General features: G+C 43.2%; 1 protein-coding gene across 8 annotated transcripts in view; it reads right to left on the bottom strand.

Annotated features, from left to right (window-relative positions):
- Positions 1 to 14,315, bottom strand: part of myom2b (myomesin 2b) — a 163,846-nt gene that overhangs the window by 71,909 nt on the left and 77,622 nt on the right. For all 8 annotated transcript variants that reach the window (XM_069885214.1, XM_069885211.1, XM_069885212.1 and 5 more), the window contains 3 exons: positions 12,807 to 12,990; positions 2,530 to 2,704; positions 81 to 202 (listed from right to left, as the gene is read on the bottom strand). In XM_069885214.1, the coding sequence (XP_069741315.1) occupies positions 81 to 202; positions 2,530 to 2,704; positions 12,807 to 12,990 (481 nt within the window). The remainder of the gene's footprint in view (positions 1 to 80; positions 203 to 2,529; positions 2,705 to 12,806; positions 12,991 to 14,315) is intronic.

The following is a 14,315-nucleotide window of genomic DNA, read 5'->3' as shown; positions in this document are numbered from 1 at the left end:
AGAATAATTTGGAGCATTTTATCCCTTGTACAACGTGTATGACAATAAACTCCCCATCATTATCATGAATGGACACTTACTCAGGGCTGCTTGCACAACAATGGGCTCTGATTCTTGAGACACTTCGCTGATTCCCACAGCGTTTACGGCTTTCACGCGGAAGATGTACTTGTGACCATTCTTTAGACCGTGAACAACAAATCTATGGGGAGAAGGCAGGGAAAGATCAATGGGGTGATGTGGCAATTCATCACTTGTGTAAATACATCCACAATGTCTGTGAGAAGAAATATAATTTCAGAGTTGTTATATTCCATAAAAACACATGAACGGCAGATGCTGGATCTACAAGAAAACAATGAGAAGTTGTCAGAACTTTGCGCCTGAGGTTTCAGCCATGGCTAGAAATGATCAGTTAATGCCTTGGGTTGGGAGTGAGACACTTTCTTGAGATGGAGTCGAACCCAAAATCATTTCTCTCTATGGATACTGCCTGACCTGCTGAGTTCCTTTGTAATTTTTTTTTTTAAACATTTTTAAAATTTAGTGATACAGAACGGGAACCGGCCCGGGCTGCCCAAATGCACTCATATATGACCAATTAACCTACTAACCCCGTCCAGCTTTGGAAGCTGGAGCACCCGAAGGAAACCCACAAGGTCACAGGGAAAATGTACAGACTCCCAACAGACAGCGGTGGATTGGTAAACAGGTCACTATCGCTGCAATAGTGTGACGCAAATCGCTATGCTAGCTCACTTTGTCTGCAATATTCTATTACTGCAAGGAGGAAATCTAAATGAGAAATCAGTTACAGTCTGTTATAGCTCATCTCTTGGAGGGCATCCTTAGCTCCCTGAAAGTGGTAAAACAAGTGGACAGGCAGGTAAGGGAGGACAGCATGCTTGCCTTCATCAGTTGAAGCAATGAGTACAAGAGCTGGGAAGTCATGTGACAAATATTGCAGTACACAAGCGTGGTGGAGAAATTCAGCAGGTCATGCAGCATCCACAGGAGATAATGTGGAAAAACAGGAAAAGGTGGAGGGAAGGGGGAGGAATACAGTCCAACATGCAAGAGGTAATAGACGGATACAGGTGGGAGGTGTACTCTTCCCCAATCACTTCTCAGCTTCTTTCTCTTCCACCCATCCCATCTAACCACTGATGTCAGGCTAACCGATCTATAATTTCCTATCTGATGCCTCCTTCCCTTCTTGAACATTTGTGGGCTTTCCAGTTTTCTGGGACTATAACTAGAATCTACTGATTCCTGACAGATCATTACCAACGTCTCCACAATCTCTACCACCACCTCTTTCAGGTCCCGAGGGTGCAATCCATCTGGTCTAGGAGACTTATCCACCCTTTGACCATGCAACTTTCTGAGCATCTTCTCTCTTGAAGTAGTAACTGCACTCACTTCCCTTCCCTGATACCCTTTGATATCTGGTACACTGCTAATATCTTCCACAGTGAAGACTGCTGCAAAATACCCATTTAGTTCCTCTGCCATCTCTTTGTCTCCCATTATTATTTCTCCAGCTTCATTTTCTAGTCACCCCATGTCTACTCTCACCTTTTACTCTTTATATACTTAAAGAAACCTTTTATATCCTTTTTGATGTTATTTGCTCGTCTACTTTCATACTGCATCTTTACCTTCCTTTTGTTTTTCTAGTTACCTTTTGTTCGTTTTTATTTCCAGACACCCAGCACTCCGAGTAAAAAAAAAAATTACCTATGATGTTTCCCCTAAACTTTCCTACACTCACATTAAGCAGATGTCCTCTCGTATTTGCCTTTACACCATGGGGAAAAAGGTGTTGGTTGTCCAACCTCTCTGGGTCTATCATAATCTTACATACATCTATCAAGTCACCTCTCATCCTTTGTTGCTCCAAAGAGAAACTCCCCTCACTCTGACAACCTCATTTCATATGTTCTCCAATCCAGGCAACAGCATGGCAAATCTTCTCTATCCCTTTCCAAACCATCTATGTCCTTCCTGCAATAAGGTGACTAGAATTGAACGCAATCCTCCAAGTGTGGTCCAACCAGAGTTTCATAGACCTGCAATGTTAGCTCATGGCCCTTGAACCCAATCCAACTATTAATGAAGGCCAACACATCGTACACCTTTTTAATCACTCTATCAACTTACCTGGCAATGCTGAAAGGACTATGGACCTGGACCCCAAGATCTCTATCTCTCCTGCCATTAACCACATACTCTGCCTTCCAGTTCAACCTTCCAAAGTGCCTCCCTTCACACTCATCCAGATTGAACTCAATGTGCACTTCTCTGCATCTCATCTGTATCGTGTTGTCACCTACGACACTCTTCTACAATATCCACATCATTTCCTATCTTCAAGTCATTTGCAAACTGGGTGACCTACCTACCCCTCCACTTCAACCGTAATCAATTTCAGACAAACTCATACACCACAGCACAGGATGGTTCACTGAGTAACATGCAGTTATTTTTACTTCATGTTAACAGAAAGGAAAGATTTGTGAGAATGACCTGGTGTATTTTACAGGCTTGTGGTTGCATGGCTGCCAATCATTGGTTCCCAACAAGCAGGAATCGATGTAGTAGCCAATCAGTTCGCCGCCATTCTTCGGAGGCACCCACTGCACAATCACTGAATGCTTTGTGTTTCTTGCACATCGAACCATTCCAGGTGGAGAGGGAATCGCTGATTAAAGGTAAGAAAAGGCACAACATTGAAGAAAGGTGGCAAAGCAGCACTACAGTTCATGGCTGGTAAAGAAGGAATGAGATGTAATTTTTTGAAAAGGTGAATTAAATATCACCAATCGTGTCATAAAAAGATGCAATAATCATTCTTTTACAAAATCCCCCCCCAAAAAACCAGCACAATATTGATTCAGTCAATGGAACATACAGAGTTTGATCATCTGGGCTGGAGCAGGACCAGGAGTTTGGTTGTCACAATTATTTGCAAAGCCCCTGCTTGACAGAAGGCAAATATTGTGAAACAAGGAAGTCTGCAGATGCTGGGGTTAAGTGCAGTACATAAACATGCTGGAGAAAAATCAGCAGGTTGCCCAGCATCCATAAGAAATAAAAGGCTAACCTACATTTCAGTCCTGGACCATTCCTGATGAATGACTCAGGCCCAGATGCCCCTTTGCTTCCTCTGAATGTGAGTTTCTCCAGCATGTTTGTGTGAGGCAAGTATTATCCTTTCTAATTGAATTTGCTGATGTGGGCGCAGCAGCAAGGGCAGAGGGCTTTGGTATGTAGAAACAACAACATCACCCTTGAAATCTACACGTAAAGACAGTCCACTTGAAGAAGAGGTTGCCATCATATAGTTTCATCACAAAGCAGTTTTAATTGCTTTTTCCATGATCAAACATGAATAACGATAGAACTGGAAATTGATTCTCTCCTTCCATTGGTCTAGCTGCAAGTGCACTGTTTGACCACCAGCTGGCCACTGGTGGCCAGCTGTTTGCCTCTCACTCATCTGAGGCAACATCTGCACTAATGCACGGTTTCCTTCCTATGGCCTGAGATTGTAACTTACAGCATCTTCACATAGTTTGGAGAGGAACAAAAATCACCTGAACCAGCAACCGAAGAAGGTGCCTGGAGTCAATTTTGCAACAATTCTGATATAATGCAAACAATTTATTTTCTTCTGACTTCACAGAAATGTACATGAGAAATGGGCACTGAAGGAAAATTCATCAAAGAATAACAACTAAGGAAGAGTTATCATGGAGTAGCATCAAAACTGAAATATAAATAGGTGGATAAAGAACAAGGTGAGTTTTCCAGAGAATAGGAATGGAAGAATATAGTTTGGTCACACAATCTCGCAAATATTAAAAAAGGGCTTCTCATATTATAAACAAATGTAGCCCCAATGAAGAATTTGTCCAATGGAATGTGGAGGAACACAGAGATGATAGTAAAGTTGTAATTTTTTTTTAAGTAGACAAACAGCATGGCAATAGGTCATTTTGTTCCACAAGTCCATGCCGCCCAATTTAAACCCAATTAACCTACACCCCTGGTACATTTTGAATGATGAGAGGAAATTGGTGGCCCCAGGGAAAACTCACACAGACATGGGAAGAACATACAAACCCCTCACAGGCAGCAAAGGATTCAAACCCCGGTCCGATCATTATCACTGTAAAGGGGTGGCGTTAACCGCTACACCATCCATGCCACCTTCCATGCAAGTAATGTAGGTGATTTTAACTTTTCCATATATTGACTGGAACGCCCATGCTGTAAAAGGGCTGGATGGGTTAGAGTTTGTCAAATAAATATATAGCAGTGCAATATTGGATCTCCTATTAGCGAATGAGACAAGGCAAGTGGCGGAAGAGAGTGTAAGGGAACATTTGGATCTAGTAATCATAATTGCCTTTGTTTTAAGATAATTATGGAAAAAATAGGACTGGTCCTCGAATTGAGATTCTAAATTGGAGAAAGGTCAATGTTTATTATATCAGAAAGAATCTGGTATTTGGTAAAGGTGCGCTTGGAGACCATCAAAGGTGAAAATTTGAGAGTGAAAATTTTGTATGTTCCTGTCAGAATTAAAGGCAAGACTTACAGGTATACAGAACCTTAGTTTACAAAAGATATTATGGTCCAGGTTAAAAGGAGGAGGTGCTCACCAAGTATAGGCAGCAAGAAACGTTTGGCAAATTTCTTCCATTCTTTGTCGTTGGTGGTGGGCAGTGTGGGTAATAAGGAGCTTGTAGATGACTTGTATTTGGAGCTGCAGAAGGCATTTGGTGAGGTGCAACTGAAAGGGTGACTGCAAGACAGGAACTCCTGGTCTTGGGGGGTAATGCGGTGGCACAGAATGAGAATGGACTGATGAGCAGGAAGCAGAGTTAGGCACTGCAGGTTATTTTCACATTGGTACTTAAACGATTTTCATGAAAGAATCAAGCTGTATTGTAGCCAAAGTTGCTGACAATTTAAAGATGGCTGAGGAAGCAAGGTGTGTCCGTAAAGGATATAGATGATCTTGATAGACAAGAAACAGAAACTTGAGGTTATCTTCTTTAGAAGGCAAAATAGAAAAGCAGAATAATGTTTAAACAGAGGAACGCAGATAAAAACTGCTTTATAGATCTGGTTATCGTTGCACACAATACAGAAGAGCTTTGTAAGTGATGAGGCAAGGTGTGAAAAGTTATTTACGATTGCAAGGAGGAATCCAAGAGGACATTAAGGAAGTCTTGTGCATGGAGATGGTGTGTCTATACTGGAACTGCTGCATTTAGTTTTGACGGGTAGACTGGAGGAGGCCCAAGAAGATTAACTGTGGTGTGCAAACTTATGGAGAGGATTCTTAAGGATAGGATCTTTGAGCATTTGGAGAAGTTCAGTCTACTCAAGGATAGTCAGCATGACTTTGTGAAGGGAAGGTCATGCCTCATGAGCCTAAAACAAAAGAAATTGATGAGGTTAGGGCGGTAGATGTGGTCGACATGGATTTTAGCAAGGCATTTGGCAAAGTCCCCCATGAGAGAATCAGTCAAAAAGTCAAGAGGCTCAGGATCAGTGGAACCTTAGCTGTGTGGATAAAAAATTGGCTTGGAGAAAGAAAGCAGTGAGCAGTACAGTAAATCCTCATTAGAACACGGTAGTCGGGGTCCAAGATTTCATACCACGTTACAGCCGAGTTGCGGAACAGATGCAGGGGCGGCCGGTGCGGGGAAAGGGCAGCAGGGAGGGGGGCTGTCAGGCGCGGAGAGTTGGGTTGCCAGTGGATTGTCATCAGCCCACCCCTTAGCAGTTTCGGGTCCACAGACACCTGCACTATAAGCGATTTCATGGATTAACTAATTGCGTTCTAACGAGGTTTCACTGTAGTGGAAGGAAAGTATTCTGCCTGGAGGTCAGTGACTAGTGGAGTGCCGCAGGGATCTGTTCTGGTACTCTTGCTCTTTGTGATTTTTATAAATGGCCTGGATGACGAGGTGGAAGGATGGGTCAGTAAGTTTGTGGATGACACAAAGATTGGAGGAGTTATGGATGGAGCTGAAGGTTGTTGAAGGTTACAAGAGGATATAGACAGGATGCAAAGTTGGGCAGCAAAGTGGCAGATGGAGAATGATCTGGATAAGTGTGAGGTGATGCATTTTGGAAGGACAAACCAGAAGGCTGAGTACAGGATAACTTAGAAGTGTGGATGATCAGAGGGACCTTGGGGTTCAAATCCATGTGTCCCTCAAAGTACTGCACAGGTTGCTAGGAGAGTTAAGAAGGCCCATGGGATGCTGGAATTCATTAAGAGAGGGATTGAATTCAGGAGTAGAAAGGATCATGTGCAACTCTACAAATCTCTGGTGAGACCACATTTGGAGTATTGTGTTCAGTTCTAGTCGCCTCATTATCAGAAGGATGTGGAAGCTATGGAGAGGGGGCAGAGGAGATTTACCCGGATTTTGCCTGGATTGAGAAACAAGTCAAATGAGGCAAGGTTAGAGGAGCTGGGACTTTTCTCTTTGGAGCAGAGAAGGATGAGAGGAGACTTGATAGAGGTCTATAAGATTATGAGAGACATAGATAGGGTGGGCAGCCAGCACCTGTTACCCAGGGCAGGATCAGCAAACACCAGAGGACATATGTACAAAGTGAAAGTAGGGAAGTTTAGAGGAAACATAAAGGGTGTTTTTTTTTTTACATACAAAGAGTTGTGGGTGACTGGAATGCCTTACCGGGATGGTGATGAAGGCTGAAACATTGGGGGCATTTAAGAGACTCTTAGATACATACATGGATGAAAGAAAAATAGAGGGTTATGGGGTAGGGAGGGTTTAGTACTTTTTTTTAATAAAAGGAAGGAAAATATATTGGTCGGCACAACATCAAGGGCCCAAGGGCCTGTACTCTGCTGTACTGTTCAATGTTCTATGATCCTGGGATGTAGGGCATTCTTCTGAAGGAGGGTCGAGTCTCCACTCACTGGAGTATTGAAGGATGAGAATTGAAACATATAAAATGCTAGTGACTTTGCAGGGTAGGTTTTGAGAGGATTTTTCCCTCTGTGGAGAAATATAGAACGTGAGGGCATAATTTCAGAACAAGGGATTGCCAGTGTAGATGGAAATGAGGATGATTCTCAGTGATAAGACTCTTGAAGTTCACTCCCTCAAGGAGTCATAGAACTGTGGTGGAGAGTCACATATGGAATTGAACCAGGCCCTTTAGCCCATTAAGTAGCCTATCTGAGCTGTCCCATTTGCCTGGATTCAGCCCATATCTCTCTCAACGTTTCTTATCTATATACCTGTTTAAATTTATTTTAAACATTCTATTGTACCTGCCTCTACCGCTTCAAGGCCAAGTTTTGGACAACAATTGAATCACATGGAACAGAAGGGAGGTATTGAGGCCAAGATCAGATCAGCTATGATCTTAGGGGATGACAGAACAGTCTCAAGAAGCATGTGTCTACTCCTCCTTCTCTGCCTTACATTCTGGATGATCCTTGCAGCACTGTGAGCAATGAAATAATTAGAGAGAATCAGTGCAGATTTATCCAGCTGATGCTCCTGACAAGATGTGTTGAGGCTTTGGAACAGAAGTTGGATGAACTTTGGAGCATTCAGGAGGCAGGAGATGTGATAGATAGGAGTTACAGGGACACTATTAGACTAGGAGACAGGTAGAGGGTAGATGGGTTACAGTTAGGAGAGGGAACAGGCAGGAAGAGCAGCCCCCCCCTCCCCCCCGGTGAGCGTCCCCCTGAAAGACAAGTACACCGTTTTGGATACTGTTGAGGGGGATGATCTACCGGGTACAAGCCATGGCAATCAGGTCTCTGGAACGAAGTCTGGTGCTGTGGCTAAGAAGGGAAGGGGGAAAAAGAGGTGAGCTGTAGTGATAGAGGATTCCATAGTTAGGAAGACAGATAAGAGGTTCTGTGGAGGAGATAGTAAATCCCAGATGGTATGTTGCCTCCCTGGTGCCAGGGTCTGGGATATCTCAGATCGAGCCTTCTGCACTTTTAGATGGGAAGGTGATCAGCCAGATGTCATGGTTCATGCAGGGACCAATGACATAGGTAGGAAGAGTGAGGAGATCCTGCAAGGAGAGTTCAGGGAGTCAGGTGCTAGGTTGAAGAAGAGGACCTCCAAGGTAGTTATCCCAGGACTGCTTTCCATGCCACGTGCTGGAGAGATTAGAAATGGGAGGATAAATCAGCTTAACACGTGGCTGAGGACATGGAGTAGGAGGCAGAGCTTCTAGAATACTGGGCTCTGTTCCAGGAAAGGCGGGATCTGTACCAACAGGATGGATTGCATCCGAACTGGAAGGGGATTAATATCCTTGTGGGTAGGTTTGTTAGTCTGTCCCCAATGGGTTTAAACTAGATTTGCAGGGGGAGAACCAGAATGTTAGAGCAGTTAGTGAGAAGAAGGATAAAAGTTATGTGAGGACTGCATGCATAGACAGAAATCAAAGGTTTGTATGTGATAGAAATGTTCTCAGGTGTATTTATTTTAATGTAAGAAGTATTGTTAGACAGGCTGACGAGCTTAGGGCGTGGATTGACACATGGGATTACCACATTATTGCTATAAGTGAGACTTGGTTGCAGGAGGGGCAGAACTGGCAGCTTAATGTTTCGGTGTTCCGCTGCTTCAGACGTGATAGAAGGGGAGGGATGAAAGGGGAGGAGTGGCATTGTCAGTCAAGGAAAATATCACACCAGTGCAAAGTCAGGATAGCCAGGAAGGTTTGCCTACAGAGGCTACATGGGTGGAGCTGAGGAACGGGAAAGGTGTGACCACAGTGATAAGGTTGTATTATAGACCACCCAATAGTCAGATAGAATTGGGGGAGCAAATCTGTAGAGATATAGCAGACCGATGTAAGAAACAGAAAGTTGTGAAAGTCAGAGATTTTAACTTTCCAAATGGGATTCCCATACTGTAAAAGGCCTTAGAGTTTGTGAAATGTGTTCAGGAAAGTTTTCTAAATCAATATATAGAGGTACCAATGAGAGAGAACGCAATACTTGATCTATTAGGGAAAGAAACGGGTCAAATGACAGGTGTATATATAAGTGAACATTTTGGGTCCAGTGACCATAATGTCATTAGCTTCAAGCTAATTATGGAAAAGGTTAGGTCTGGTCCTCATGTTGGGATTCTAAATTGGAGGAAGGCAAATTTTGTGGAAATGAGAAAGGAACAAGGAAGAGTGGATTGGGATATGTGGCTTTCTGGCAAGGGTGTGTTTAGCAAGTGGATAATCTTCAAATGTGAAATGTTGAGAGTGCAGAGTTTGCATGTTCCTGTTAGGATTAAAGGCAAAGTTAACAAGTATAGAGAACCCTGGTTTTCAAGGGATATTGGTGATCTGGTTAAGAAGGTGTATAGCAAGTATAGGCAACAAGGAGTTAATGAGGTACTTGAAGAGCACAGAAAGTGCAAGAAAATACTTAAAGAGGAAGTCAGGAAGGCAAAACGAAGACTAGAGGCTGCTTTGGCAGATAATGTGAAGGTGAACTCGAAAGGTTTCTATAAGTATATTAAGAATAAAAGGATAGTAAGGGACAAAATTGGTCCCCTAGAGGATCAGAGTGGTCAGCTATGTGTGGAGCCTCAAGTAATGGGGGAGATCTTAAAACAGTTTTTTTTTTCATCAGTATTTACTCAGGAAACTGGCAGAGGGCATAAGGAAGGAAGGGAAACAAACAGAAGGGCCATGGAACAGATGGAGATCAAGGAGGAAGAGGTGCTTGCTGCCCTACAGAGAATAAAAGTAGGTAAATCCCCAGGGCGGATATGATATTCCCTTGGACCTTGAGGGAGACCAGTGTAGAAATTTCAGGGACCCTGGCCAGAGGATTGGAGGGTAGCTCATGTTGTCCCATTGCTTAAAAAAGCCTCCAAAAATAAACCAGGTAATTATAGGCTGGTGAGCCTGACGTCAGTGGTGGGTAAATTATTGGAAGGAGTTCTGAGAGATAGGATGACAGTCATGGGCTGATTAAGAACAGCCAGCATGGTTTTGTGTGTGGTAGATCATGCTTAACAAATCTTGTTGAGTTTTTTGAGGAGGTTACAAGAAGGTAGATAAAGGAAAGGCTGTGGATGTTGTCTACATGGACTTTAATAAAGCCTTTGACAAAGTAGCACATGGGAGGTTAGTTAAGAAGGTTAAGACACTACGTATCCATGGAGAGGTTGAAAACTGGATTCGTAATTGGCTGTGTGGGAGAAAACAGAGAGTTGTAGTTAATAGATCCTTCTCAGACTGGAGGCCTGTGATTAGTGGTGTGCCTCAAGGGTCAGTGTTGGGACCATTATTATTTGTTGTACAATGATCTGGATGATAATATGGGAAATTGGATCAGCAAGTCCGCTGATGACACAAAGATAGGAGGAAGATTTTCAAAGCTTGCAGAGGGATCTGGACAAACTGGGAGAATGGGCCAAAAATGATAGATGGAGTTTAATGCAGACAAGTGTAAGGTGATGTATTTTGGAAGGGCAAACTAAGGTAGGAGCTATACAGTTAATGATAGGGCACTGAAGAGAATGGAGGAACAGAGAAATCTGGGAATACAGATACATTGTTCCCAGAAGGTGGTGCCACAAGTGGACAGTTGTAAAGAAAGCTTTTATAAATCAAAGTAGTGAGGATAGGAGTTGGGATGTTGTGTTGTAGTTGCTTAAGACATTCGTGAGGCTAAATTTGGAGTATTGTGTGCAGTTCTGGTCACCTAACTACAGGAAGGATATCAATAAGGTTGAAAGAGTGCAGAGAAGATTTACTAGGATGTTTCCGGGTCTTCGGGAGTTGAGGTACAGGGAAAGATTATTCCTTAGAGTGAAGAAGAATGAGAGGAGATTTGATAGAGATTTACAAGATTATGAGAGGTATAGACAGAGTGAATGAGAGGTAGCTTTTTCCACTTAGATTGGGGGAGATAAATACAAACGGTCATAGTTTTAAGCTAAAGGGGGAAAGGTTTAGGAGGAATATTAGGGGGAAGTTCTTCACTCAAGAGAGCGAAATGAGCTGCCATCTGATGTGGTGAATGCGGTCTCGATCACAAGCTTTAAGAGTAAATTGGATAAATATATGGATGGGAAAGGCCTGCAGGGTTATGGAATGAGAGCAGGTCAATGGGACTAGTGGAATAGTGGTCAGCATTGACTAGAAGGGATGAATGGTCTGTTTTCTGCGTTGTAGCATTCTATGGTTCTATGAAAGGGACACCGTGTTAAGACAAATTGACTTGAGATTTTTGAGATTGTAATTAACAGAATATGTAAAAATTATTTCAGAAGGTATTTCATAAGGAGCCACACACAGGTCATTGTACAATATGAGGCCATGTGGTACCAAGGCATAATAAACTGGTGAGAAATGAAAGGACAGAACATAGAAAGAATGAAGAGTAATTTTCACATTGGGACTTCGTCACCAGTCTGGTGTGGTAGGGATCAGTTTTGGGTGCTGTGCCAGCTGTTCATATTCTATGTCAATTATCTGGATAATAATTGTGATTTCTCCAAGTTTTCTGATGACACAAATCAGGATGCAAATAGGTCTTTGGCAATAAAAGCAGACTGTTGAATGGAATACAGAGAATCATCTAAATGGTGGAGAAGATCACTGGGGTCTCCCTTTCCTCTGCTGACCACATTCATCAGAACTGTAGCTTAAACAGGGCTCAAAGGATTATTGAGGATTCTTTCCATCCAGTACACAGTATATTTGACCCACAACTACCAGGAAAGAGGTTCAGGAGCATCAAAATCAGGATGGCCAGGCTGGGAAATAGCTTCTTCCTGCAGGCTGTGAGATTGATGAATAGTATCCTGTAACCACAAAAATCACCCCAAGATATACAGTACATATTTATCAGAAATTGTATATTTCTATATATGGGTGATTATTATGTGTTGTGTTCTATGTGTGTACAGTGGTCCGGGGAAATGCTATTTCATCTGGTTGTACTGTATAGTCAAATGATAATAAACTTGAGTATGAGCAAGGCCGTTGTAGATGGAATACAGTGTGGAGGAAAGTGAAGGGTTATTTTTAAATGGCTGAAGATTAAATGACATTGGTGTTCAGGTCTGGAAGTCACAAGGGTGTACAAGTCACTGAAAGTTACCTCGCAACTGGAGTGAGCATGTTGGAAGGCAAATTGTACGATTCCCCTTTAGTGCAGAGTGAAAAAGTCTTACTACAATCACATGGTTACAAGACAACTCCATATCTTGAATACGGAATATTATCTGGACCCTGCAATTTGGAAAGTCATATTTAAAATGGAGGAAAGGCCACAAAGGTTCACCAGATTGATTCCTGGGATGGTATCTGGTCCTTCTGGGAGGAGAGATGAAGTAGCCTGGGCCCATGGTCTCTAGGGGTTAGCTGAATAGCTGGTGATCTCACTTTAGCCTACAGGTGTCATCAGAGTGGATGCAGGGGCAAAGGTGTTCAGGACCCCTAGGTCAGGCTTAAACTAAGGAGGTGCCCATTTAGGAGAACTTTCTTCACACATGGTAGGAATCTTTCCAATCCTCTGTCCAAGGGGACTGCAACTTTGAAAACAGAAAGTGATAGGTTGTTGGATATATCAGGGAATATGGGGTTCATGGACAAAGTTGGTGCTGAGGAGAAAGATCCGCTGTGATCTCAAATGGCAGAGGAAGCCCGAGGACCTTTTCCATTTCCCTTTTGATGGAATCTCAACACATTTCTGCCAGACAGACAAAGGATACAACCTCCAATAAAATGGACAATACACAGAGCAAAAATATTACCAATGAGATCTTGAACCACAATTGGCTTGGTGGCCATCGATGGCTGACTCATGCCAAACTTGTTAACAGCAAAAACGCGGAATTCGTAGGATTTTCCTTCAGCCAAGTCGAATATTGCAAGTCGTGGAGATCTTGTTGCAACCTCCACATTGACCCTCTGCCATGATGCACTCCCTGCCATTGTCTGAGAGAGAGAAACGAGAAGTGTTCAGCGACATTGTCCAGTTCAAGATTTGAAGAGGAGTATATTGTGGTGAGAGAATTTGATCTGCTTTCAGTGTCCACAAATGACCTGCTAACAATGCCATAGCTTATTAGGAAAAGTTTCGAACAGATGCTAGCATTTGCCGGGTTGCCCCAGGATGGGGCTCCTTCCTCCGTGGTGGAGGCAAGGACCGTCGCTCAGGTGGTCCTGGGTCATATCGGCCGGTCAGATCTTGGCCTCCGGCTGAAGCGGTACAGCAAGAGGAGCAGGGGCAGTGATGGAACAGTCTGAGGCTGGCAATGCAGTATCTGGAACCTGAATGACTCTTGGCTGTGGATTGCAAGAGACAGTAAAAGGCGAGAACTGTTATTAGAACTGTGAAGAAACCTTAGAAGGTGCAAATTATCAATGTTGCATGTTGTTTGTCCTGTTACTTAATACTTGGAGTCATTTTCATCACTATTTGCAGGAAACGCACAATATAATTTCATTTTTAGATTTTTTTCCTAAAAACAGCAGGGTAACAGACCCTTCTGACCCACGAGGTGTACTTCCCAAATACACCCATGTGATTTATTAACCTATCAACCCCTTAGGTCTTTGGAGGGATGGAAGGAACCCAGAAGCACCCGGAGGAATCCCACGTAGATCACAGGGAGAACATGACACTGCAATAGCATTGCACTAACTATTACACTAATCAGGCTGCCCCTTATATTAGAATCATAGAAAGATACTGCAGGGAAACAGACCTTTCAGCCCATCAGGCCTGTACTGACCATCAACCATCTCTTTACATTAATTCTGCAAATGTTCTCCCATATTCCCCACTCACCAGGGCAATAACAGCAGCCAATTAACCCACTAATTTGTATGTCTTTGGAATGTGGGAGCAAACTGAAGCACCCAAGGGAAATCCACGCAGCCACAGAGTGGATGAGTGAAACCCACACAGAGTACCCTCAGTTGAGATCAAACCCAGATCCCTGGCACTGTGAGGCAGGAACACTATCCACTGGGCCACATATTGTGTGCCATAACATGGACCACCTTATTTAAACCTACATGTATTAATTAAGTCAGGGTCCTCAGATGGGAGCAAGGGTTGGGAAGGGATCCAGGAGTGTGGTGAAGTTCAATGAACCAATTGTTCAGAACTGTGTAACGGAGTGGGGTGGAATTATCTTGCTCATCTCAGCTCCATGGGAGGGTGAGTTCAACAGAAGTGACTTCCTCCACGCAGCTTTCTCTGAACTCATTGTGGGCTCTCATCTGAGAGAAGCAGTGTCTATTTGGGTATAATG

Source organism: Narcine bancroftii, chromosome 6 (genome assembly GCF_036971445.1).
Source record: "Narcine bancroftii isolate sNarBan1 chromosome 6, sNarBan1.hap1, whole genome shotgun sequence".
NCBI lineage: Eukaryota > Metazoa > Chordata > Chondrichthyes > Torpediniformes > Narcinidae > Narcine > Narcine bancroftii.
The sequence above is the reverse complement of the archived record's forward strand: the minus strand, read 5'-3'. Positions and strand labels throughout refer to the sequence as shown.